Here is a 26889-nt window from a genome sequence, read left to right as displayed (position 1 = left end):
GAACTTAGGCACACAAAAGGACTTGCTTTTTGAAGGAACATTGGCTGCCCTGTGCCCAGAAAGGAAGGGTAATTAAAGTTAATGACCCAAGGTAACCTCCTGGCGATGGTGCCAGTGGCAGCCACTAGACAGGGGTCAATAATTCCTATCCTCCTCCTCCTTTTAAAATCCCTTTCTAAAACAGATGCGTTGTTGCTGTCGGGTGGAAAGCTGCCCAGATGTCTTTGAATTAATATGTTAATATTTTATTTCAACAAGTAGTTTTGGCATGGGATCATTCGGGTCGGCTTAAGCACCTACCCCGACAAAGCACTCATTTTGCCCCAAATGTCTTTAGGGAACACTTTTCACACCGGCCTGTCTGCTAAGACAGAAGGCTCTGAGGCCTGCCATCACCCTACGTGAACTGAGAAGAGAGCCCAGGAAACACCCAGCACTTTCTCTCCTGTGTCTGCGCGTTGCTTGAGAAGATCATTTGTGGGAGGCAGGTGTTCTGCTGCCCTCCAGTGTTTTAGACTACAATTCCCATCAGCCCCAGCCAGCAGCTGGTCTAAATGCTATATTCTGTGCCAGCTGCATTGCAGTTGCCAAAAGATGCTAACTTAAAATAAATTTAAAAAAATGGAGCAGGATTTCTTTTTCTTTACATTGCAGGGCGTTGGACTAGGTGACCCTCGGGATCCCTTCCGACTCTACAACATAGCTGTCAACGTTTCCCATTTTTTAAGGGAAATTGCCTTATTCTGAATAGGATTCCTCATGAGAAAAGGGAAAAGTTGACAATTCTATTCTTCTTCTCTGACCTCTTTCACCTGTTTTGCGGTAGTTGGGAGGCTCTTAACCTGTGACTTGGGCAGCCCTTGTGTAGCGTTTTTCATTCTCTAGCAGTAGGGAAAAAAGCAGTAGTGCTCTGGCTGGAGAAAGCATAAAGACACTGGGGAGCAGCTTGCGGTAGAAATTCCCTTGGCACAATAGCTCCTCCAGCCGCCATCACGATCTCCCTACTCCTCTTCCTCCTGAGGTCCACCGGGTTTATCTGTGGTTGTGATTCCGCTCCATCGCTCTTTCCAAAGTGGTTTCCTTCTCTGATAGGTGTAAAGCTGAGCCACACTTAGGATAAAGGTTTGGGAACTGGAGGAAATGTGCGACCAGGTGCCAAGTAACCACTGACTAATTCGCCCACCACTTCTGGATAGCTGGTATTTTACAGGGCCAAGTGCAGCCCTTCGCGCTTCTGTATCTGCCCCTTGGATGTCTGCCCTGGCCATACTCCAACCCTACTTTGTACCCCAATTGTTTTCACCTATAACTCTGATAATGCTTCCTGCTTGTCTGGTTGGAAGATAGAAAGGTATGTGTGTATGTCTGTAAAGAAAAGACCCTACAGCAAATACAAAATTTGCATTTGTTGCTCCATCCACTTTTGCTTCTGGCTATGCCCACATGCAGCATCTGGACCTCCAGTGGCTGCCTAGAAAGGAATGTGGCCCTTGGGCTACAAAAGGTCCCCACCTCCCCACTTGCTCACCTTTCTCCTCTCAGAGTCCTTTCTTTCCACACTGCTTAGGAAGTATAGGAAGGGGATAAATGTTTGGATGTCTTGGGAGGGCGTGTAGGCAGAACTGGCCCAGGTGCTGCCACTTGCCAACCTATAATGTAATTGTCTTATGACTGAGATGAACTCCCTCCATTCACTAAAGTATAGACTTAACTCAGAAATTGCAGCTTCTCTTTGCTCTTTGTGAAGGAACGTAAGAGGTCAGGATATCTCTAAGGGCCTCTGTGCACTTACCCTGCTTGAATCCTAGGTGTGTAACAGGTTCACTTGAGTGTCCATCAATCCTTTCTTTTTTATCTGATTGGACAGCATTGTTTACTCCCACCTCTCTTTGGTCCGTTAGAGCTACTCAGTGCCTCTCTTAGCACAAAACCAGATCCTTTTCATATAGATAGTGTCAAAGCCTACATGCTTCTAAAACCTCCAAATGGTTAGGGACACAGCCCACCAGGAACGTCTTGACCAAGCCCCATTAGAATACAGCTAGCTTTTTACATTAAGTGTTTGCCACCAGCTTCCTAATGCATAAGTTATCATATTCCGAAGGAAGTGATACTCAGGCAAGTTTTCCTTGGAGTCGACCCGTTGAAATTAAGGAACATGACTAAATTAGGTCCATTAATTTCAGCAGGCCTCCACTGATTTAAACTTGGTTGAGTGCCACCCTGAAATTTGGAAAGTGTTTATAGATGTTGCAAGCAAACATTCTAACGATGATCTCATGCTTCAATCTGTTTTGTTCACAAACTAATGCCTTTTTTTCCTGAAATTTTGATTAGAAACAGTATATTTGTTTGGCGGCTGGGACGGGACTCAGGACCTGGCTGACTTCTGGGCCTACAGCGTCAAGGAGAACCAGTGGGCGTGTATATCAAGGGATACTGAAAAAGAGGCAAGTTTCAAGCATTTTCTTATGTGACCAGAGCGCCATGTGACCAGAGCCTGGTGTTTGCCAAGGCAACACAATTCTTAAAAACACCCTGATTGTAGCTCAGCCTTGAGCCAGCAGTGATGTCGGAAACTTAACATTCCCATCCCCTCCGTGCTTGTTCTAAGAGAATATGAAGTCATGACCCTTTTTGGATTTCAAATGCCTTTCATAATAGTTGATGGAAAAGTTTGGCCGTTCCATTGCCGAGAAATAAACAAGATGCTTTGGCAGAACAGAATGATAAAAAAAAATTAATGAAGAGTTTGGAGCTGATGGGAGACATCAGTACCGAAAGCTACTACTGGATGTCTCCAAATATACATGCAGAAGAAGCACTTAACTAAATGAAACTTTGGGAAGAGACGAGTATCTGGAAGTTGGATGGTTTTTAAATGGGTTTTACTTGAGTAAAACTTGGAAGACTTTTCTCTTCTCCTCTCCCCTCTCCCAGGGACTGAACTGGTGCAGCAGAATGGCTAAGAGAGAGTGAGGAGTGAATCAGGGAGTCCTTGGCTTAATTCTCCTCCAGGCAGTCCAAAGGTGGCCTTGCACAACTCTCTCAGCCTCGGGCTTCTGTATCGGGGGTACAATACTGGCCTGCCTTCCAGGATGGTTGCAGAAATGGCACAAAAAAATGTAGGCAGAATATGTTGGACACTTGAAGGCAGCATGTAAATGCTAAGGATTAGTTCCTAACCAAGCTTCCACTAGTGGGAGCATCTCAGGAGCAGGGTTCTGCTCATGGGATGTATCTACCAGTGGAAGGCATAGGGGAAGACTTTGATCAATTTCCCCTTGTCCTTATACCCCTGGAGGGTCGGTCCACAGTGTTAGAAACTCAGATATATAAGCTAGGTGCCAAATGACTCCTTAAACTAAGGTTGCAGTCTCCGAAACAGAATGTCTTGTTGCCATTTTGGGGCAAGATGACTCCAAAGTCTTACTTTTCAGGCAATGGACTGACTGATCTGGCTAGTTCAGATGACAACCTTGAGCTAGGTTGAGAGCTTTGAGAACCTAAAGAAGAAAAGCCACTTGATCCACATGTCCATCAGCCTATTTCACCCTCTTTTTCTTAACGGTGACTGCTCCTGCTCAGGCTGCACAGAAAAAGCGTTTTGCTTCTAGAAATTCATTCCGATTGTGCAGATAAAATACAACTGATGGGGTAGTAGCATGTGAAAACAGTGCAGATCGAATGATTCCCCAGATGGTGGAGATGTCAGGCACAATCCTGTCACCCTTGCATCCTCACTTGGTCACAAATGGCTGATAGCTAGGTGCAAAATGCACCTGGCGCCTGGCTAATTTCGAACACTGTTGGGCAGCCCTCTTGCGTGCCACCTACTCCCTTGTATGCTCTGCTGGATCCCCATTCCTTCTGCAAATGGAAGGAGGCCTCCTGATCATAGTTAAGGAGGAGATCTAAGTGTATGCTGTGTGTGTTAAATCTGCTGCGTAAGCCAGTATTTTACTATTTTGAAGGAGGGTATGGTGTAGCTCTCCTCTTGCAGATGAGGAGCAAACGCCCTTCTAAGAGCAGCCGGTGTGCTTCTGGGCCAGGAAACTCACGCTTCTGGACTGTGACAAAAATCTCGAGGCCAACTGCAAAGGTCACGGTTGGAACGGGATAAATAAGCTCAACAAGGGAGATGCTTCCAATGTTCTTGCGATAGGAAGGGCAGCTTGTTCATAAACAAGCCACTAAAAGGAACAATCTGTTGTACTGAGTTGTTGAGAATATCAAATGGATTCTAAGAAAAAAAATGTTTTGCTTTTGAATTATAACATGTTTATTCAAATCCTGAACCTCAGCGCTGGTATTGCATGTGAGGCTTCGGCTGCAATCTTGTTCAGTTATTTGTGGGGTAGACTCCAGTGAGCTTAGTTAGACTTACTTCTCAGTAGGAACAGGCTATTAATTGCCACTTTAAAGACTGTGAATGGGGATTTTCTTTGGCAGGCAACTACAGGTTACCAGAAAGCTTTAGAATAAGTTATTCTCTTGGAGTCTCCAGATTTGTAACGCCCTTAGTGAGAAAATATGTTGAAACCCCTGCTCTGCATCACCTTGATCTTGGCTTCTTGCGCCAGCTTGCCTGCAGGATCGAAGCATGGGGCTGGGAAGAAGAGAAGAAGGTACATTTGACCAGAGTTTAGATGGCCTGACTTGGGTTATGTGCCCATTACTGTAAAGAAACAACTGAGGCCAAATTGTAGCTAATCTTGAGGGTGCTCATGCAAGCTTATTTCCCTATATTTGGTTAAGATCTTGCAAGATTTGCAGCAGCCTGAGTTGGTGGCCTGGGCTGTTCTGTGGACAGGGTTGGAGAGAGCATGCATATTTGTATAGGAAATGAGGATGATCTTCCTAAGATAGCATGTCAACTAAGATGGCAGATACCTATGCCTTTCAAACTATGCGATGTCCCAGAGCTGGGAGGAGCTAACAGGGTGTGGCAGCATGAGGAAGGAGCAAGCATCGTAATAATTGGGGACTTTTGAGATCCCAGGAGGGGGTGGGATTCTATCCTGGTGATAGGCTTCACATACAATGAAACATGAACAGCGAAATGACACGTGCACCTTAAAAGAACTGACACTGGGACCAGAAACCTGAAAACTGAACCCAGAGCACGGAAGAACATTTTTCATTTGTTTATGGTTAACATCCACCACCGTGAGATGGCTGTGCATGGCTATAGATGCAAAGCAGGCGGTAGTGTAAAGCGCTTTAAACAAAGGGACCAAAGGAAGTTCAGGGACAACAGTCAGTCCATCCTATTTTACCAAACAGGTGAGAGAACTTGGGGTAGAACAGGGCTTATATTGCAAGCCTGTTGAGTCCGCATGTGGAGAAACCTAGACTTGATCGCTGATCAGCCATGAAATTTAGCGGATGACTTCAGGCCAAGTCTCTTGACGGAGGACTTGTTCACATGCATCTCCCTCAATGCCTTAGGAACACTTTCAGCTGCCCTTTGAACTGCCACCATGGTGTTGTCGGGTGATGTGAAAGCTTTCAGCTGCATCTTCCTAGTATATGCAGGTGATCGGGCAAGGTTGGGACCAAATGGAGAAGGTGTGTGTTTGAATGGTGGTGTGCCTATAGCCTTCAGTTTGGTAGTGGCTCCGTTATAAACTTGCCTAATTTTTTGCTCTCAAAAAAATAAGCCAAGATTGCCAAGGGAGTCAGTCCATTGTAACAGAATGGTTGAAAAAGAAGCCGTGGGGACCCATTGCTGAATCCTACCGTGATCTATTTTGCATTTCTTCGCTTTTGTCAGAGCTGACTGAAGTGGGCCGAGGGGTGTGGTACCATCCTCTTGGGATTGCGCCACTTCAAAACACCATTGAAGAAGAACTTAATTTTTGAATGCTCACCCCAGAAAACATAACACTTGGAAGAAGCCTTGGCTTAGAACCCTTTTCTCCCAACCATCTTGAGATGAGCTTAATCTTTCCTCATTGCAGCTGTTTGGTGTCCCTAAGGTCTTGTTTGAACATTTGGGTCTTTGGTTCTGCGTTTATCCTGCCCTGAGGATAGAAAAGTGAGAGCATGGCTGCTGGAATGTTGGAGGAGGATAAAAATTGTTGTCTGGTGACGGCTTACGATGCAGAAGCACATGTTTGTTTTTGCAAGGACACGGGAAAGGTTGATGCCATAGTATCCTGCTGGTAATGTCTTTCATGCAATAGAAGCCTCTGGTGGCCTAGACTTCTCGGTCGATCAGTCTCCAAAGGAGCTTGCTAGTCCTAAAGCTAGCTGGAATCCAGACATTGTGTAACAAGGTGATCCAGCGTAAAGAGGTCACAGTATAGTTCACAGTTTTTTAACCTTGGGTCCAGATATTGTTGGATTCCAACCACTCATCTCCAGCCAGATGAGACAGTGGTCACGGATAATGGGAGTTGGAGTCCAACAATACCTGGGAACCCAAGGTTGAAGAAAGCTGATATAGCCAAATGTATGAAAGTAAAGCTTCTACACCCATGCACAATTATTATGTAAGCTTTCCAAGAGGAGGAGATGGGTTTACTAGTCAAAAATAAGATTACAGACTGAAATGGCAGCATTGTAATCATGTGTGATTTTTATAAAGGGACTTGGGCCAGGTTTACATATTATATTAAATGCAGTGCCAAAAAGTCAGCAACTGTATGTTTCATTCTTCCCTCCCTCTCTGTAGCATCTAGGGTGACTTACCCACATATCTTGATGTTGAATGTCACCCAGGAAATTTAATGCAGCACAGCAGCTTGGACTCTTCAAATAGGTGCAGGGAATAAAATCATCACCCTGAGTTTAATTCTAAAAATGAGGCAACGCCAGCCGAAAGCCTGAAAAATATTTCAGATTTCTTGGTGGCAGCATCAGTTTAGGCAGTTGGGCAATCTGTCAATCAAGTTACGCTTGTCATCTCTTGGAACTATGGGACACATCTTTTGTGGTTATTCCTCAGCTGCAATTCATGGTGATGTTCCAAGAACGATTTGCTCCTTTTGGCTGTCATGCGATTTTTCATGCCATGTTGGTGGTCTGTCTGAGAAATGGTGGAAGGACTTCCTTTTTGCATTGATAGGCATAAAACCTCAAATCAGCCCTAGGACAAACTGTGCTGAGAGCACTTGGAGCATGAAGCAGTGGCCCCGCTTTGGGTTTGAGTTGTCTGGTCCCAGTGCTCTTCCCTTGCTAAAACATAAATTGTATTTTGTTTGTTTGTATTAAATGAAACACCAATAAAAAGCATTTAAACAATAAATAAGTCATAAATTGTTCATTAGCATTTAATAGAAGCAGCAAAATAAACAAATGAGTTTAACTGTTTTGTGCGTTGGGTTTTATCTCTTGTCCTGTTTTAGTAGGAGTCGCTGTGCCATTAATATTTTGTGGACTGGGTCCCCCACGGAATAATCAGAGGAGGTGGAAATGACTGACAAACTAATAAACAACTAGCTGTGCAAATAGTTGGACTTTACAATACATTTGTTGCTTGCCATCAGTGGTAACAGCCTTTTTTATGACTGCATTTTGATTGCATGTCAGAATTCTATGTGGGGGCGGGGGGAAGGGAACACAGCACAGACTTGTTTCTTGGGTCTTCTGACTATTTGGTCTGCCAAAGGAGCTTAAGGGGACGGACTTTAAAGATGCTGATCTCGAAGATAGTCTTGCTTCAGAAAGAATGGAAATAAATATTTTAAGCAGAGTCGAATACTTCTGGAACGCAGAACAAAATGGAAGCAGTAAATAAAAACTTTCAGAACCAGTTCATGGTTAGGGCTTAAATTTTAATTAAAAGAGGGAGTTGTGGGGGATATTTCTTATTTTGTTGTTGTTTAGTCGTGTCCGACTCTTCGTGACCCCATGGAGCAGAGCACGCCAGGTACTCCTGTCTTCCACTGCCTCCCGCAGTTTGGTCAATCTCATGCTGATAGCTTTGAGAACACTATCCAACCATCTCATCCTCTATCGTCCCCTTCTCCTTGTGCCCTCCATCTTTCCCAACATCAGAGTCTTTTCCAGGGAGTCTTCTCTTTTCATGAGATGGCCAAAGTATTGGAGCCTCAGCTTCAGGATCTGTCCTTCCAGTGAGCACTCAGGGCTGATAGAATGGAGAGGTTTGATCTTCTTGCAGTCCATGGGACTCTCAAGAGTCTCCTCCAGCACCATAATTCAAAAGCATCAATTCTTCGGCGATCAGCCTTCTTTATGGTCCAGCTCTCACTTCCATACATCACTACTGGGAAAACCATAGCTTTAACTATACGGACCTCTGTCGGCAAGGTATACTTTAATTTCTCTGTCTATGATTTGGTTTCTACCCATAAACTGGTGGCCTTTTAGATTTTGCTGAAGAATTAAGAATATAGTATAAAGTGCAGTAACGTTAAATAAATACAAATGAGACAATATCGTACAGTAACATTGTGATAGTCTGTCTGAAACTACTTATTTTTAAAGATTATGGATGAGATCCAAATACATCAGAGAAGACCCATTGTCAAGTCCATTGATGTAAGTGGGTCTGCTCTGACTATGCCTAACATTAGATTGGTCCCAAGGGGTAATTTAAATTCTTCAAAATCCAATTTTGCACTATGTTTGTGTTCGCTCTGTGTTTTCTTTCTGTGAGAGCTACATTCTAAAATGAGGAGGGGATATGAATAAAGAACAGCAATCATTCTCCAAAGAATTGAATTCTGAGATTTCAGAGCTGTCGCCTGCACATGGACCGTTCTGTGTTCTGCTGCACCTTTTAAGCTTGTTCCGGACAGAATTGTTATCTGTAAATAAGACCAGCATAACACAATATACTTGCCCCCTATGAAGAAAGCATGCATTCTGCCATTTGACAACTGCTTGTTTTTTGCCGCCTGTTCTTTTATTTGGAGTTGGCTGCAGCTCCCAGGCATGTCTCCACACAGCAAAGCAAACATTTGGCTGTGCTTATTTTACACCACAATGTCCCCAGGTGCCACTCTTGTGGACTTGAGAAGAATCCTCCTGAATCGGATGAAACCACCTATGCAGTTGACCATAAACAGTCCATTGTTTTCAATGCTGCACGTAAACCGACCCCTAAATTGGCACTGCTTTGCTTTAATACTATTTCATTTCAAAATAGAAACTGTCACGAAGAACTCATATGAATATCAGACATCAAAATGATTTGCAGTGTGTCGTCACAGACTTTAAATGGCGTTGAAAAACGCTACGTTTGGATGTAGCACTAAAACGTAGTTGGCATCTGCAGAACAAGCCTCGCCTGTGAGCTTCCTAGTGACTGAAGTTAATTTGAGTTGGGGACTTTCCTAGTATACTAGCTCTCTGTCCTACATTTTCAGAGGGGGGTGGGGAGAGTCCCGAATAGCACTGGAGATAGAGAAATGCCTTGTTATGGTCACTCCCATTTTCTCCATTTCCCCTTCACTCCTTTGTATCCGGCAGTTCTCAAGTGTTCTGAGTGGAGCCAAAGTATTTGCAGTCGAATGCAGTCTCTGTTCCAGACTTCCTGTTCCTTTCTTGTGAAAAGCGCTACCAAGATCTCTCAGCAGCCCGGGCATGTAGCATCCTGCAGCATGTTACGAGATCAGCGTTCTTAAGAGCCTTTCCTCCTCAACTCCTTCGCAGGCAAAGCTCCTTAAGACCAAACATTTCATTTGAAAGCTTGATTCCAAAATCGAGAAGGCCAGTATTCTGCCTCCCAAAGTTCAGTTCCTTTCTTATTCATGCAAGTGGTTTGGAGGGTGATGTGTTGTGAAGTCCGCAGGGACATGAATTCAAGCTTTCCCTTCTCGAAGCAGGGCTTAAGTCTATCATAAACACACACCATACCATTTACTACATTTACTTTCTTCTTAAATAGGCGAAGGTAAACAAGGCATTTTGGCATGCTAGGAACTGCCTCGCTTTTGATCTTGTTCTTCTGTGTTTTGAATTATAACTGGAGAAAGGACCTTTGGTCACAGCAAAACCCACTTGTTTGCATTGGCAGGGACTTGTTCATAGAACAGCCTGGACCAAAATATTGTGTTTGGGCACAGGATACGTGACTCTTGAAAACGTGGTCCGTCCGCTCGCTCTTGCATTTGGGGATTTTGGTTTCAAATCAGGGAATTAACTAGAAACAGCCCGTATTGCTATTCTCAGTCAGGTTGACATTGTCTAGAATAGCGTCCTTAGTTGCTTGTTCTCTTTTAGCTCATGCTATATGAAATTTCAAAGCTCCTTTTTCTGACTAAGATTTTAGCTCACTCATTCTTTCAGCCTCAAGCCTAAAAGAAGTATATTGCTGTAGTTATGAATAGATGTTTCTAGGGCTAGGCCTGCCAAAACATTCCCATGGGAAGGCTTTGGAGTGGTTCCCAGGAAGGAATGAATAATCAATTGGATTTTGCAAGGAAAGGTCAGCAGGGTGTTCTATGTTACGTTCTTCCATCAACCCAGTGCACTTCCATGGAAGGGGAAAAGTTGCGTTGGAATTGGCTTCTACTCTTGGCTTTTGTGGAAAGGCAATCCTAACACTTCATAAGTAGTTATGCACTGCGTTAACTTGGCTGCCTTGGAGCAAAGGCTTGGCTGTTTCTTGTAGAATTTCCTTTCTGGGGGAGGTTTTCCAGGCTCGTTCTGATGAGGCTTTTAGAAGATGAGTGAAAGCGTTAAAATTCCACATGCTGTGCTTGCATTGTGACCGATGTCACCCCAGTTCTCACATAGTAATGTGCAAAGTGATAAACCAATGTGTGGTCTGTACTCATAAAAGACTGTCCATGGAGGCTTGCGTTATCAAATGCATTGAAAAGGAAATACATCATTGCATATAGGAGGCTTGGCACATCCAGATTTTAATTCATCATCACCATCATTTTACGTAATCCCTTCCAACTCTACAATTCTATGATTTTACAACAAAATCAGTCATAAACAATAAATAAAACACATCAAAAAGTAAAGAATATTGAACAAGTTCAGCATCAACCGTAATATGTAAAAGTAAAGATACAAAAAATTAATATCAACAGCAGCAAGAAAAACCCATAAGCAATACCCCAGCCCAAGAGTTAGCTTTTGTAGCTGGAGTCAGTCAGGGCCCCAGCTTCCCAGGCTAGGTGTGAAAAGTCATCACTTCACATTGAAAACTGGACTGTGAGAGTGAATGTTGTTATATGAGAGGAGCATTCAAACAAGTGAGTGACTCCCCCCCCCCCCCGTGTGAGTTGGTACAGTCTAGACCCTGGTTGATCACCTTCTTATAGCTTTGTTGTGAGAAGGGCCATAGAGAAGTTGGGCTGCTGAGTTACTAGATTACTTTTGTTAAGTTGCCATGCTTGTTGGATTTTAAAGGTTTTCATAGCTGTAAAGAGGATATTGAAAAACCGGAGAAGGGCAACAGAAATGAAGAGGGCCGTGGAGGCAGATTTCATGTGAGCAAAAGGTTGAAGGAGTTGAGACTGTTTAGCCTGGAGAAGAGATAATTAAGAGGCAATATTACAGCCTTCCAGATGTTTGAGGGGCACACATGTAGATGATGGCTCAAATCAGTTCATTTTGCTCTAAAGCAGGGTTTCCCTGCTGTTTTGGGACTACAATTTCTTCATCCCTGACCACTGGCCCCGCTAGCTAAGGATGATGGGAGTTGTAGTCCAAAAACAGCTGGCCCTGTGTAAGGAAGCTTCATGCAGCCGTATACCCTGCAAAATTCAGACTCTTCCCTCTTACGACGGTCAATAAAATGGCCAGTTGTTTTCAGAGTGGTGGGAAAGCAGATTGGATTTTCTGACGAGGCTCAAACACCAACTTCGCCATCTTGCTCATTGGATGACCACATTTTCTTTCGACCTAGCTCACATCTCAGGGTTGTTGTTGTGGTTTTCTTTCTTTTCTTTTTTTAAAGTACCATGCACACTGCCGTAAGCTACTTGGACAAAAGGTGTGATAGAGCTGCTTGGGTTGAAGTAGGCTTTTAAAATTTAACTGTGAGCTACAAAGGTCGGCATGCTTCCTGTAAAATTTGGTATGGATACTGAGGGCAAGTGTGTCTAAGGAGAACGTCATCTTACGGATTTGTCTTCCCGCTCCTAGTGAACCTTCCCATGTTCCGTATCAGATTTTAGTGACTCAGGAGCTTAAAGGTACCCCTCACCATTAGGTCCAGTCGTGACCGACTCTGGGGTTGTGCGCTCATCTCGCTTTATTGGCCAAGGGAGCCGGCATACAGCTTCCGGGTCATGTGGCCAGCATGACTAAGCCGCTTCTGGCGAACCAGAGCAGTGCACAGAAACGCTGTTTACCTTTCCGCCGGAGTGATACCTATTTATCTACTTGCACTTTTGACGTGCTTTCGAACTGCTAGGTTGGCAGGAGCAGGGACCGAGAAACGGGAGCTCACCCCCTCACGGGGATTCGAACAGCCGACCTGCTGATCGGCAAGTCCTAGGACCTGTGGTTTAACCCACAGCGCCACCCGCGTCCCAGACTCAGGAGCTTACGTCTTGTCAAAGGCCACTGTCCCCAAAGCAGTTTTATTCCTGTAAATTTTGGCTGAATGCCACAGCTTTTAAATTCCCTGCATAACTTGACTTACTGGTATCCACTCTTGCATGGTATAACAAGGAGCAACTCGGGGGAGTTATTTTCTTCACTCTAAATAAAATGGTGGAATACAGGTGGGCATAAAAGCATGAACATTTTCCTTGGGGAAGAAATGGTGGCATTCTGGAAATGTTCTCCTTGTTTCCTCAGCTGCAGGAACCCTGTAATGTTAGTCGGACTGAGAAAAGTGAGTCTAGTCTAGTCCAGTCTAACCCAGTATTAGAAATTAAGTAGGTAAAATAAATATGGGGAAAGCAAAATGACACTTAGGAAAGGATCTGAAATATTTCCCTTTAAGCTTGAATTTGTTTTATTCTGGATTTGATGTTTTAATTGCCTTGAGATTTCCCCCCTCTAAAATATAAAGCGGTCAGTGTTAGAAACCGAGATTTGAAAGCTAGGAGCGAAGAAACTGCTCAGAAACCGCTCGCGCTAATGAAATTCCCTGTTGCAAAATGCGTGTAGAACAATGGGAGTTTCGAACACTGAAAGTGGTATAGAAATGAAATTAACAACAACAGCAGCAGTAGCAGCAGCAAATCTCACTGCTAGAAAGACCCCTAGGCATTCCATTGTGGCAACCGTAACCCAGGTTTAAGGTTCCATCTGGCAATTAGCTTATATACGTGAGTTTCTAACACCCCTAGGCCATGTTGGCTGTGAGGCGTGACTAGCTTTCTGTCTTTTCTCTGCTCCGTAGAATGGCCCCAGCGCCAGGTCCTGCCACAAGATGTGCATCGACATCCAGCGGAGGCAGATCTACACGCTGGGCCGTTACCTGGATTCCTCCGTGAGGAACAGCAAGTCTCTGAAAAGCGACTTCTATCGCTACGACATCGACACAAACACGTGGATGTTGCTCAGCGAGGACACTGCTGCAGACGGAGGCCCCAAGCTCGTGTTTGACCATCAGGTCTGCAGGTGTTACAAACCATGAAGTGGGGGGGGGAGACCCTTGCCCCAAGGGGATTACAGTCAGGAAACCAACACAGACAGAGGATGGGAAGGAAACGTAATTTCAGTTAGGGGTTTGTTGAAGTAGGTTGTTGGGACTGGGGGCTGAATGGAACAGAGGCTGTAGCTACTGTTCAGCAAGGCTGTTTTACTTAATTGGCCCCATTAGAAGTTTGAATGGAGATTTGGTGTCTTCAGTACAGTGGTACCTCGGGTTAAGTACTTAATTCGTTCCGGAGGTCCGTTCTTAACCTGAAACTCTTCTTAACCTGAAGCACCACTTTAGCTAATGGGGCCTCCTGCTGCTGCCGCACAATTTCTGTTCTCATCCTGAAGCAAAGTTCTTAACCTGAGGTACTATTTCTGGGTTAGCGGAGTCTGTAACCTGAAGCATATGTAACCTGAAGCGTCTGTAACCCGAAGTACCACTGTATTCTGATTCCTAAAGGCTCTCTTCTCTGTTCACTGTGCTACGCTGTCTGCCCAGTTGTGGCTTTTTGAAGAAAAGAGGGCCTTCTGAATCCAGTTATTCCTGGGCCAACTTCAGAGCACCAAGTCAGCAGCCTCAACGAGCACTACTTGATATTTCTAAACATTGGTTTGACATTGCATTCGTTATAGAAAAGTGTGCCGTTAAGCAGTTTTTAAGCATGCTGCCTCTCCTTGCAGATGTGCATGGATTCAGAGAAGCACATGATCTACACCTTCGGAGGAAGGATTTTGACGTGCAACGGGAGCGTGGACGACAGCCGAGCCAGTGAGCCACAATTCAGTGGCCTCTTCGCCTTCGACTGCCGGTGCCGGACGTGGAAACTCCTGCGAGAGGATTCCTGTAATGCTGGCCCTGAAGACATCCAGTCCAGAATAGGGCACTGCATGTTGTTCCATTCAGTAAGAACTAGCACTAAGCCCCAGGCACTATTCCATCACCCCTTAGCCTCAGTTGCATTGCAGCACTTGAAAACGAGTGCAAAGGCAGGGCTCACAGTTGATAAACCAACAGAGGGTCAATTTTTAATCTCCAGTATTATGAACAAAGGGAATGTTGGCTTATTTCCAAATTGCTGTGGATCTGGTATTCTATTGTAATAGGAAATGAGAGAAAGTTTGAAGGGTTGCTTTTTCTTCTGAATAAGTGCCAGCTTTTGCTTGTTGAAAGGTATCTCTCTTTTCTCTTAACTCAAAAATACATTGAGCAGCTGGGGATAATGTTAGGATTTTAATTTCATCTACGGAATCTTTGAGTTAACATCAAGGTAGTGTAGCAATCCCTGTTACACACACTTTTGCCTGCATAATCCTTTTGAGGTCCGTTCTGTAGTGTTTTGCTCCCTTTTCTAAGCTCCCAGAAAGCAGCTGCTAAGCCCTTCTTAACGTTCGGCCAGAATAGCAGGTTGGCCGTAACCTTACAAGTTAGCATAAATACATAACTTTAAAATTGGACCAGTTTGCTGTTTTAGCAGCTGAACGTCTGGCAAGATTCTGTGAACAGGGATGCAGCAGACTGTAATAGTGACATTTAAAGTTCTCATTTTTCTCCCCCTCTGCCTAAATTATGTTAGTCTATTGTTATCATATATGGTATGTATTATTAAAGTGTACCGCTTTGTAATAAATTCCTAAATTTAATCAACAAAGTAATAAATCAATTATACAGTTAAAGGGCAAAAATAACTTAACCACGGGGTCCATTTTTGAGTGGTTCCCACTAAGTTTCCAGAGAGGTTTGGCTTGAGAGCAGCTGAGGGGCGCTGCATTGGCATCTGAACTGCAAGCCGTGTGCTCACAAGTTTCCTCCTGGTCACTCAAATGCCACTTTTTCTTTCCTTCAGAAAAATCGTTGCCTGTACGTGTTTGGTGGCCAGAGGTCGAAAACATACCTGAACGATTTCTTCAGTTATGATGTAGACAGCGATCACGTGGATATCATCTCGGATGGAACCAAGAAAGATTCAGGGATGGGTGAGCGGCTTCGCTACATATGTTTGAATTCCTGTCCGTGCTAATGGTAGGAAGGTGGACGCCGTATGATGCGATACTTCAACGGCTCGTTTGCACAGCCAGAGATACCTAGCATTGTTTCAGAGGCAGTTTGGTGATACTCTCAGGGTTGCAACACAGAATTGGCAGCCCTCCCCCTATTCAATAGCACCTCATGTTGCTGTCTTAAGATACTTGTGGGGTCAGATCTTCCAATGTGTTCATCGCACAAAAGCAAATGACATGTTAAATACCTTATGCGAAGTCCCTTTGTAGGATCAGGACTGTGGTGTGTGGAGCCAATGGAAACTTCTCTACTGAGGGTAGCTTTGGTTTGGTGTGGATTTTTGCCGGAGTTGCAGAATGAGGAAAGGATTAACCCCCCCCCATGTGTTCCACATCCCTAATCCTTCTGAGCCCCCACTTCTTCCTCACGCCGTGGCAGTTTTTTGCATTTTCGAAACTGCACATATTAATGGCTTTCGTGCAATTGAAGAGAATAATAATAATAATAATAATAATAATAATAATAATAATAATAATAATTTATTATTTGTACCCCGCCCATCTGGCTGGGTTTCCCCAGCTACTCTGGGCGGCTTCCAACAGAGCACTAAAATACAATAAGCTATTAAACATTAAGATGGTTGGACAGTGTTCTCGAAGCTACCAGCATGAGTTTGACCAAACTGCGGGAGGCAGTGGAAGACAGGAGTGCCTGGCGTGCTCTAGGCCATGGGGTCACGAAGAGTCGGACACAACTAAACGACTAAACAACAACAACAAAATTAAACATTAAAAGCTTCCCTAAACAGGGCTGCTTTCAGATGTCTTCTAAAAGTTTGGTAGTTGTTTTTCTCTTTGACATCTGGTGGGAGGGTGTTCCACAGGACGGGCGCCACTACCGAGAAGGCCCTCTGCCTGGTTCCCTGTAACTTGGCTTCTCGCAATGAGGGAGCCGCCAGAAGGCCCTCGGCGCTGGACGGGCAGAACGAGAACACGTAGTCCAGCCTCCATTCCTAGAAAAGTAACAGTTTTCATCATCATACATGGTGCAGTTGTTGATCCAGAGAGAGGGAAAGAGGGGGTGAAATGAGAATTATTCCAAAGTTGTATTTTGATAACTAGCTTTACCAAGTAGAGAATTATGTATATAAATGAGCAGGGCTGCAAACAACACTGCTGTCTTTCCCGAGCCCCTGTTAGATCACAAAGAGTTGTGCTGGTCATAGAATCATAGAATCATAGAGTGGGAAGAGACCACAAGGGCCATCGAGTCCAACCCCCTGCCAAGCAGGAAACACCATCAGAGCACTCCTGACATATGGTTGTCAAGCCTCTGCTTAAAGACCTCCAAAGAAGGAGACTCCACCACACTCCTTGGCAGCAAATTCCACTGTCGAACAGCTCTTACTGTCAGGAAGTTCTTCCTAATGTTTAGGTGGAATCTTCTTTCTTGTAGTTTGGAACCATTGCTCCGTGTCTGCTTCTCTGGAGCAGCAGAAAACAACCTTTCTCCCTCCTCTATGTGACATCCTTTTATATATTTGAACATGGCTATCATATCACCCCTTAACCTCCTCTTCTCCAGGCTAAACATGCCCAGCTCCCTTAGCCGTTCCTCATAAGGCATCGTTTCCAGGTCTTTAGGTGGCAGATGCGTGAATGGTCTCTCACTGGACCATAGTGATGATTGTTGCTGAAATAAGGGGCAGAGGGCTGTCAGATTCCCAAAAGAAAAGTGTGACTTAGGGTGGGTGATGTCAGGTGGCCAGCTTAACTCTTGAAGCCTGCCTTCCCTACCACACCACCAGGAATGAGTGCCATGGCCCCATCTCTTGAAATCGCACCTCCTTTTGGTACGACAGCATGTGGCTTCTTGTTTTTAGCAAACACCTGTGATGAGTTCACTTTCCGTTGAAAACAGATCCCGTCTTATGGCTAAGCACGTTCAGCCATGTTCTCCTGGCCAGATACATTAATTGCATGTTCCAGTTAGACAAAAGAGAACAACATAATTAGCCTCTGCCATTTTTTTAAAGAGAAATCTGTCCTGCTTACTTTGAATAGCAGACTTTGTTATCGAGTGACTCGTTTAGAAATCATGAATGAATAGAATGCCAGTTTTACCGTCCTCGTGTGTCTAAGAAAGTAAATAAACAGCTCTGAACATTTCCCTTGTTTGTGAAGGGAAACATTAGAATTAGCCTCCCAACAAGGAAGAACAAAAGCCCATTATAGTCAAAACTGCAAATGCTGACGACAAGTTGCTTTCGTTAGAGGGGCTCAGTTTTCAGTGATTTTAAACACAAGCAGAGGTCCCTCTTCCCATCCTCTCCCCTAGATTGACACTCCTACAGTTATCCTAATTATAACTCATAATTGTTGTCTGAGCTCATGCACACTTGCATGCACCTCCCCACACATGTATGTCTAGCAATGCTTGCTGTGTAAACATTCACAGATTTCTCAGTTTTTTAAACATTGCAACCAAGTACCTCCAATTTCCCAAGGGTTGCAGAGGGACATCATCTGGTTAGGGCACATAAAGAAGATACAAAAGCATGTCTGGCACATCAAAATTCCAGACTGGCTCCTTTGGCATCCAGACTTGTTTTCTTTTGTTTCCTTACTGTTCGTTTTATCTGTTGCTGTAACCTGCCCCAGTGTCCCGAGTTTCTAATTTTCATGGATAAGGCTTTTTGGTTTCACAACAACTTAACAGCTTTATAAATAAAATAAAAAATAAAGCTGCCATTTCACAACTGTGGCTCCTTTTCAAGAACAACATGATTTGTTTTGGTTCATAGTTGGGACTGGAACCTAGAATATTATCATGCAGCCAGCATTATCTATCAACTTTCTGTTGTTAAATGTACGATGAGTTCAATGCCCTGCAAATTGGCTGTATGATTATTGTAGGCACCTGCCCCAAACCCAGTTATTTAAGCTTTCGCCTACTGATTGGAGAACAGGGAGGCTCTAGATTTAAGTCCGTGTGCTCAGCACTTACTGCACAGTGCTGAACGTTCATCCCCCTACCTTTTCCCCTTTGGTTGCCAGCAATAAGACTGTGGGTGGGAACATACCTAGTAATTTTAACGGGTAAGCCAGGAAAATAGCTGGCTCGACAGCATCTTAATGAGGGAAGCAGCTGTGACCCAGACTTGTTCAGGAAGTAGGTGCCATTTTTATGTTGCTCCTCTCTCCTTTCTGGCAGTGCTGTTTCATGTATAAAAGCTGGACTTGAGAGCATTTTTGGTTCTCTCCAGCTTTGGCGGAATGCATGATAGCGTGGATAGCTTCAGTTAAGAGGCCAAGTTTTGCATAGTCATGCCATGCAAATTGAGAAGAAGGAAAAAAACGAGAGGAGAGTTCTGCACACACAACATAAACTTCTGTACTTTTGTGCCTGGGGGATCCCTTTATTTGCTGTAAAGATGGCGCCCTAAAATTTCAGTAGCTGCCAGTAATCCAATTAAAGAAATCTTAATGGATTAATCAGATGAGTTTTGAAGTAATGGATTAAATCTGCATACATTTGAGTCTAGAGTAAAACGGTCTTTAAGAAAAAGCATGCTTTCTATGTTCTTTGATATGCGCATGAACTTCTCACATTACCCCTAACATATATATTGTAAAAGAAACCGTAGGAAAGTAGTTTTCAAATCGAAGACCCACCTTTAGCCCATGCATGCAGAGTGGCTGGGGAAACCCAGCCAGATGGGTGGGGTATAAATAATAAATTGTTGTTGTTGTTGTTTAGGACCCATTTCTTAATATTTTTTTTACCATATATTTGTATGGGATTTGTGCTGCTCTTCTGACCTATGATACGTCAGGATGTGACCCAGTAAGTGAGCCCTGATCCACCAGTTGAAGGTAAATGCCTTGGGAGGTGTTTGACCTTCCCTCCACTCCTAAGATTGTGCCTGTCATTGGCTGGGGTCCCCCCCCCTTTTGGGTAATTATTTAAATTGAAAAACAAAACATTTGAAACCTAATTGGTTGCTCAGTTCATTTTTTTAAAAAAGTTTTACATCAAAAGATCTAATTGATCACTTAAAGGCTGCAGTCTTAAGGCTGCAGTACATTGGGCCAGCCTATGACATCAGGGGCACCCTAATGCAAAACCATGAGCTCTGGTTTTAAGACAGTGTCCAGATCCAGGCCCCTGAGCAGCTGAACAGCAGCTGCCAAGAGCTTCTGTCTGGTATACCTTGCTGTAACACCTTTGTGGAAGAGCTTGCACCCCCTAAAAGGTAAAGGGACCCCTGACTGTTAGGCCCAGTTGTGGCCGATTCTGGGGTTGTGGCGCTCATCTCGCTTTATTGGCCGAGGGAGCCGGCGTACAGCTTCCGGTTCATGTGGCCAGCATGACTAAGCCGCTTCTGGCGAACCAGAGCAGCACACGGAAACACCGTTTACCTTCCCGCCAGAGTGGTACCTATTTATCTACTTGCATTTTGATGTGCTTTCGAACTGCTAAGTTGGCAGGAGCAGGGACCGAGCAACGGGAGCTCACCCCGTCGCGGGGATTCGAACCGCCAACCTTCTGATCGGCAAGCCCTAGGCTCTGTGGTTTAGACCACAGCGCCACTCGCGTCTCCCTAGTGACCCACAAATCTTGTTTAATAGCCCGATAGACTTATCTGACGAGGCAGACGATGGGCTATAACGGACCCAAGCCCAGTTTGTAAAACGCTTGCTGTTTCTCTCTGCTTTAATGAGGCAGAGCTTTTAACTTCATGCAGCAGTGATGCTCCTGTTTCAGTGTCCTTTGTTAGGGCAGCGGCCCCTATGTCTTGACAGCGACCCTGGCTAGAGTATTCCCAAATAGGACTGTTTAACAACAGTTGGTGCAAGGCATGCATGCTTACCCTTTTGCTGTTGCAAAAGAATCCCCATTAAAACTCACAAATGTAGGTGTGTGTGAACTGGCGGGGTACACCATCGTAGCCTCTCAGTTGAATTAGTTGCAAATGCTTTTTTTTGAGAGAGAGGAGGGTCGGTAAAGTTGACTAAATCCCTGAAAGACAGAAGATCTTGGCTCACATCTTCCTTCTCTGCTGCACCAGCTTGCAGCCCAGCCAGCTTAATTGCTGTGAAGTACTTTCTGTTCTGGTACACCGGGCTGCCCATCAAACTCCTGCAGGGTGACCCGTTGGAGTTCGTTGATGTGACGTTGCTGTGAACGTGGCCTCTTCTATCATGCTATTGGCCAAAGTTTTGGCAACTTAGTTCTGCATAAGGCAGCTTCCCGAGAGTGCTAAGTGCCGTTGCTTGTCTACCCTAACGGAAGCGATGGCCTTCCCTGTTTCCACCACCTGCTCCTGACCTGATTTAGCCTCCATGTGTACAGTAGTGGTGAGCTCTCCCTGCTCTTCCTTTAGATATGCAGTATTGGAAGGTAACAACTGGACAACGTAAATTGATTCTACACGCTCTAATGGTAGCTGAGACTTACAGATGGATTTCTTACAGATGGATTTCTTTGGATAAATATGACAATATTTTGAATGAGTTTAAACAAAATGTAGTAGGCTATTAATATTTACATGTGCATTAGATAAATAATATCAAACTTATAAAAGAATGCATTGGTTAGGGTATTTTTTGTATACATATTTTTTTGTTCTCCACACATTTTTGTGCCTTTTTATCTTTATTTTCTTCTTTGTACAGTGGACCCTCTGGATACGGATTCCGTAACCAGAGGTGCTGCTTCTGTGCACGTGCGCGGCGCGATAGAGAAATACTTCCGCGTTTGCCTCTTTCACAACCTGAAGATTACTTATCCAGAGATGTACGTAACCCGAGGGTCCACTGTATTACTTATTTCTTTATAATTGAAAACTTTTCAATAAAACATTAATACCAAATAGATACTCGGTATTGGCATGTGCAGAGGGACGCATGCAGGGAGTAGTAGCTTTTTAAAATGTTGGTGCAAGAAATGAGCTTGCTTATGGTCTGCATGTGGGGTAATTAAAATGAAGCCCTGGGCCTAGAATAAACCAAGAAAACCTTCAATAAAAATTATAGATAGATAGATAGATAGATAGATAGATACACAAGTAGATCATGCTGTTATTCCAAGGTGACTGGGGCTACCCTTCCTCTGGGAATCTGTTCAGATGCCCACTTGGGACAGGGATTTCATAGCAGTGGGTGCATTTTGAAATCACGTCTGGACTGATTCCTAAGCTGTTATTCTTTGCAAATAATGCTCTTTAATTCGCCTGCTGTTACAGATTGGTTTTTATTCCTTAGGGCTACTCTTCTGGAATTTTTTAAATGTGATCCTTCTTTGTTTTTAAAATTCAAAGTGTGCTTTTGCTAAAGGGAAAAACCCCCGCCTCATTTACATTAACATTTAATCTGAGATGCTGCAGTGTGTGGGAGGGCCCCCTTTCCTGTCTCTGGCAAGAGATTGATTGTCCTGCAAAGAGGAGGTGTCCATTTAAAAGCAAGAAGGAATGCCCATCCATTGTGCTGTTTTGATATGCCTCAGCCCACATGGCCCATGCGTCATATTCCACTTTGTCACACTCTCTATAAACAACTTCCTAAAGTCCTCCTGTGAACTCTGAGCTCCGTTTCTCGAGGCAAAGTTTAACTCCCACCCAACATGCTGTGTGTAACTGGCTGTGTTTGCTTTTGCCATCCGGCTATTTGCTGGCTGCTTGGCTCGGTAAAACTTGTTTTGATAAAACTGCGCATGGGGCAGAGGAAGTGGACAGACTCCCTCCCCCCCTTTTCCCTCCCATAACACTAAAATCCCAGGGTCACCGAATGAAATTGGTTAGCTGGAAATCCTTGACGGACAAAAGGAAGCCTTCACATAACACTGGAGTTACAGAATTAGCTTCCACAATGTGTTGACGGTCGCCACTACTTTTGATGGTTTTCAGAAAAGGATGAAGCTACCTTTTTTCAGGGCAGCCGTAGCCCAGTGGTACGGATTGGCTATAGCTCCCATTCATTCAGAGGGCCCGGGTTCAACCCCCAGCATCTCTAGCTACGGCTGGGAGAGACCCTCATCTGAAACCCCGGGGACTTGCTGCCAGTCAGTGTAAGCAGAACTAAGCTAGATGGAACTAATGGTCAGATTCAGGGGAAAAGCCCAATGTGTGAAGGCCGAGAACCGTTAAAAACATCCTTTACTGAAAAGAAGATTTTCCTATCCAGTCTGCATCTCTAGTTCGGCCTTGATTGAATTGCACCGCATCCCATGGCTGCTGTTTTTAACACCCTTGAAAACCCTGGGAGGTCTAGTTCATAGCTGTCAACTTTTCCCTTTTCTTGCGAGGAATCCTATTCGGAATTAGGGAATTTCCCTTAAAAAGAGGGAAACATTTACAACTATGGTCTAGTCAGAGGTCTTTTACTGACCCTTCTAGTTCGGTCTTAAACCAGGGATAAATGCAACATGCCAAAAGTTGAAAACAGCTTAAAGCCCCTTTCTTTGCAGCATCCGGACGCATCCCTTGTTTCGGACGCCGGCCTTGGGCCATGCCAGTTTTTTAATGCTTTTCTTGGATCCCAAAAAGCTCAGGGGGATAACCCTGTTTTCCACTGCCGTGCTAATGAGGTAGCGAATTTGAACCAAATGGAAGGCAGATGGGTTTGGATGAGGGTTGTTCTCTCCCTCCGACGAGCCATGTGCTGCTTTCTCTTGTTTTGTGGGGGAGCCGAGCATCGTCTAGAACTGCTTAGTCACGGCGCAATGTTTCCCCTGCTTTTAAGAGGAGGAAAAACAGCAGCAAGCGGCAGAGCTCGGCTGCTTGCACGCTGTGCTCCTTTGCATGGAAACGGCCGTAAACCTGGATTATCCGCAGACCGAATTTTCACTCCTTGGGAAGGGGCCCCCTGCGCACAAAATTGCCTTCTTGCAGGTGGCTTTCAAAGTGTTAAGTTGTGTGATTTGGCGGCGTCTGCAAGCCGTGTCTTTTCTGAGCAACGTGCCTCGGATAGCCAGGTACTTTCTCCTGGGCGTTTCTCCTCCGGCCCCCACCTCGCACCTCACCCCAAACAATGCCTGTAAGCTGATCCAGAAGGAAGGGGAGAGAAAAACAGAACCAGCACACAGAGATCACGTGTTGGTCACACATGCCTGCTGAAAGCCTGGTTGCCCAGGGAAACAGGAGCAGGGACTTGCCCAACAAACAACGGGAGCGGCCAATTATTTGATTATGCTTTTATGGGAATTAAAGAGAAACCTCCAGTAATCCTCTGCGGGGAAAGCGGAAGCGGAGGTGGGGGCAGCTTTGGTATGCCTCTTTTGTGGTTTTTATGAGAATTATTGCAAGAGGGACCTTTCCTTTTGAATACCTGTTCAGATCGGGTTTTTTTTTTTGGGGGGGGGGGGGTGGAATAGTACAGTGAACAGCATGCTAGCGAGGCCAAAATTTCTAAGGCCAATGGCCACGTTCTGATGACCGCGTCTCAGCTTACATGTGAGCCTTGTGCCGGCATGTGTGGCCACTTCCTTCCCCCTTTCTGGCAGGCCTGGATGTGATGTGGAAGTCCCTAATCAACTGTAGTTTCCCATTTCACCCAAAACATTCTGCCCTCCGCTTTCCTGTTCACTGAGACATAAGGGTCCTGTAGATTAACCGAGCCATGAAATTGTGTGGTTCCAGTCAATTTCCATTCCAGGAGGAGTAGATCTGACGGTGGGGATGGAAGAGATTGTGTTGTTTGGGGGGGGGGTGGAGGGAGGGAAGAAATGACTCTTGATAAAATAGGAAATCTTCATGCAGTCGGCGTCTGGTGCAAAGGAAAGGATGTGCAAAAAGTCCATACCTGTGCCTTTGGGATGCATATTGATTTTGGAATAAGAATTGCATTCCTGGATTGTTTCTGAACTTTTTAAAGCTTTGCTGTGAAGTTTAAAGCAATGCCATCCGTCGTTCCAAGCTCCATTTAGCACCCTATCTCACACCAATTGACTTTGATAAGGATAAATTTAAAAAGAGCAGATGCAGTAAAATTAGTCCTAAAAGAAATTACATTCGCAAACTTTAGCATACATGAAGGCACAGCTGGCTGGGTTGCAAAAGGTTTTGTGGCTGGATCTGGAGGGTTTATCGATTCTGTACTAGGGCAAGAAATTTGGAGTAGCTTCTTTGGGTCTCTTCAGGTCCTGTGATTTTCCTGCCATCTAGTGGTTCATTTTCTGCAGTTCAAATAGCCATGCTTAGCAAGACGCCGCCAGCAGCTACCGCCGTACACTGACTGTGTTGCTTTGCTCTTCTCTCCCTGCAACCGACAGTCCCAATGACCGGCTTCACCCAAAGAGCTACCATCGACCCGGAACTGAACGAAATCCATGTGTTGTCTGGACTTAGCAAAGACAAGGAGAAAAGGGAAGAGAATGTTCGGAATTCCTTCTGGATTTATGACATTGTACGGAACAGCTGGTGAGTGGCAGAAGATTCCCCTCCGCCCTCCTCCTGGAAGAAGAAGAAGAGTTTGGATTTGATATCCCGCTTTATCCCTACCCTAAGGAGTCTCAAAGCGGCTAACATTCTCCTTTCCCTTCCTCCCCCACAACAAACACTCTGTGAGGTGAGTGGGGCTGAGAGACTTCAGAGAAGTGTGACTGGCCCAAGGTCACCCAGCAGCTGCAGGTGGAGGAGCGGGGAAGCGAACCCGGTTCACCAGATTACGAGTCTATCGCTCTTAACCACTACACCACACTGGAGTGAAATTGTATTTGCCTCTTCATGTTAATTCGCAAAGTGTGTGTATTCCTGTAGCCACATGTAAGTGGAAGCGATCCCGGGTTTTTTAAACCCAGTCCTGAGAAAGTGGCATTTTGTCCACACTCCTCAAACATCACTGCCATTAGTTACTTCCCTGGAAAGAAACAGCAGATCCTTGCAGGGAAGCAGTGTCCCATATCTACCCCATAAGCTGCTCTCAGTCTTGCAGACAAGAGACCCAGTAAAAAGTTTGGTTTTGCATATATTTGTAAACATGCACCAGGAACAGGTTTATTTGCACTTCCTAGTGTTCTTCAAGCAATTCTGTTCATACGAAGTAGAGGTTTCAGAGGAATGAGAGCCAGTGTGGTCCTGCTCCTCCACATGCAGCTGCTGGGTGACCTTGGGCCAGTCACACTTCTCTGAAGTCTCTCAGCCTCACTCACCTCACAGAGTGTTTGTTGTGAGGGAGGAAGGGAAAGGAGGTTGTTAGTCGCTTTGAGACTCCTTAAAAAGGTAAAGGTAAAGGGACCCCTGACCATTAGGTCCAGTCGTGGCCGACTCTGGGGTTGCAGTGCTCATCTCGCTTTACTGGCCGAGGGAGCCGGCGTACAGCTTCCGGGTCATGTGGCCAGCATGACTAAGCCACTTCTGGCGAACCAGAGCAGCGCACGGAAACGGTGTTTACCTTCCCGCCATAGCGGTACCTATTTATCTACTTGCACTTTGACGTGCTTTCGAACTGCTAGGTTGGCAGGAGCTGGGACCGAGCAACGGGAGCTCACCCCATGGCGGGGATTCGAACCGCCAACCTTCTGATAGGCAAGCCCAAGAGGCTCTGTGGTTTAACCCACAGCGCCACCCGCGTGCCCCTTGAGACTCCTTAGGGTGGTGATAAAGCGGGATATCAAATACAAACTCTTCTTCTAGAAAAAATTGCATTGAGGAAGAGCTGATGGTCATGAAAATTCAGCCTTCCGACTGCTACCCTGATGAGACAATCAAAAAGGAGTGAATGCTTTTCAAAATGTGGCCGGGAACAATTACTTTTAGGACAGTGGAACCTTGGTTCTTGAACTTAATCCATTCTAGGAGTCCATTTGACTCCTGAAACTGTTCAAAAACCAAGGCACAACTTCTGATTGGCTGCAGGAGCTTCCTGCACTCAAGCGGAAGCCATGTTGGATGTTCGGCTTCTGAAAAACGTTTGAAAACCAGAACACATGCTTCCGGGTTTTCGGCGTCCGGGAGCCAAAATGTACGAATACTAAGGTGTTTGAGAACCAAGGTATGACTGTATTCACATAGCATCAGCCGTTAACTTGTAACATGAATGCTAAGTACTCTACTGCTGCTGTCAGAAAGAATATCACACGCAGCAGCTGCGGTAGCTCAGTCAGTGAAGCATGAGACTTTTAATCTCAGGGTCATGGGTTCGAGCCCTGGCTTGGGCGAAAAATTACTGTATTGCAGGGGGTTGTACTAGATGACCCACATGGTCCCTTCCAACTCTACAGTTCTATGGTTCTGCTTGGGGACTTTCATTGGCCACTGAGAATAGGATGCTGCCTTAGATGGGCCTTTGGTCCTGTCCAGAAGGGCTGCTTTCTTAGACCTACTCAGGTGGAGGGATGGGAGTGTTACAGCTTGCCAACACACA

At 45.0% G+C, this 26889-nt stretch overlaps 1 protein-coding gene across 2 annotated transcripts in view; it reads left to right on the top strand.

Annotated features, from left to right (window-relative positions):
* Positions 1-26889, top strand: part of MKLN1 (muskelin 1) — a 95891-nt gene that overhangs the window by 50601 nt on the left and 18401 nt on the right. For both annotated transcript variants that reach the window (XM_079992465.1, XM_079992466.1), the window contains 5 exons: positions 2338-2450; positions 13286-13498; positions 14209-14430; positions 15372-15501; positions 24797-24944. In XM_079992465.1, the coding sequence (XP_079848591.1) occupies positions 2338-2450; positions 13286-13498; positions 14209-14430; positions 15372-15501; positions 24797-24944 (826 nt within the window). The remainder of the gene's footprint in view (positions 1-2337; positions 2451-13285; positions 13499-14208; positions 14431-15371; positions 15502-24796; positions 24945-26889) is intronic.

The sequence above is a fragment of the Podarcis cretensis genome (assembly GCF_951804945.1).
Source record: "Podarcis cretensis genome assembly, chromosome: 10".
In the NCBI taxonomy this organism is placed as follows: domain Eukaryota; kingdom Metazoa; phylum Chordata; class Lepidosauria; order Squamata; family Lacertidae; genus Podarcis; species Podarcis cretensis.
The sequence above is the reverse complement of the archived record's forward strand: the minus strand, read 5'-3'. Positions and strand labels throughout refer to the sequence as shown.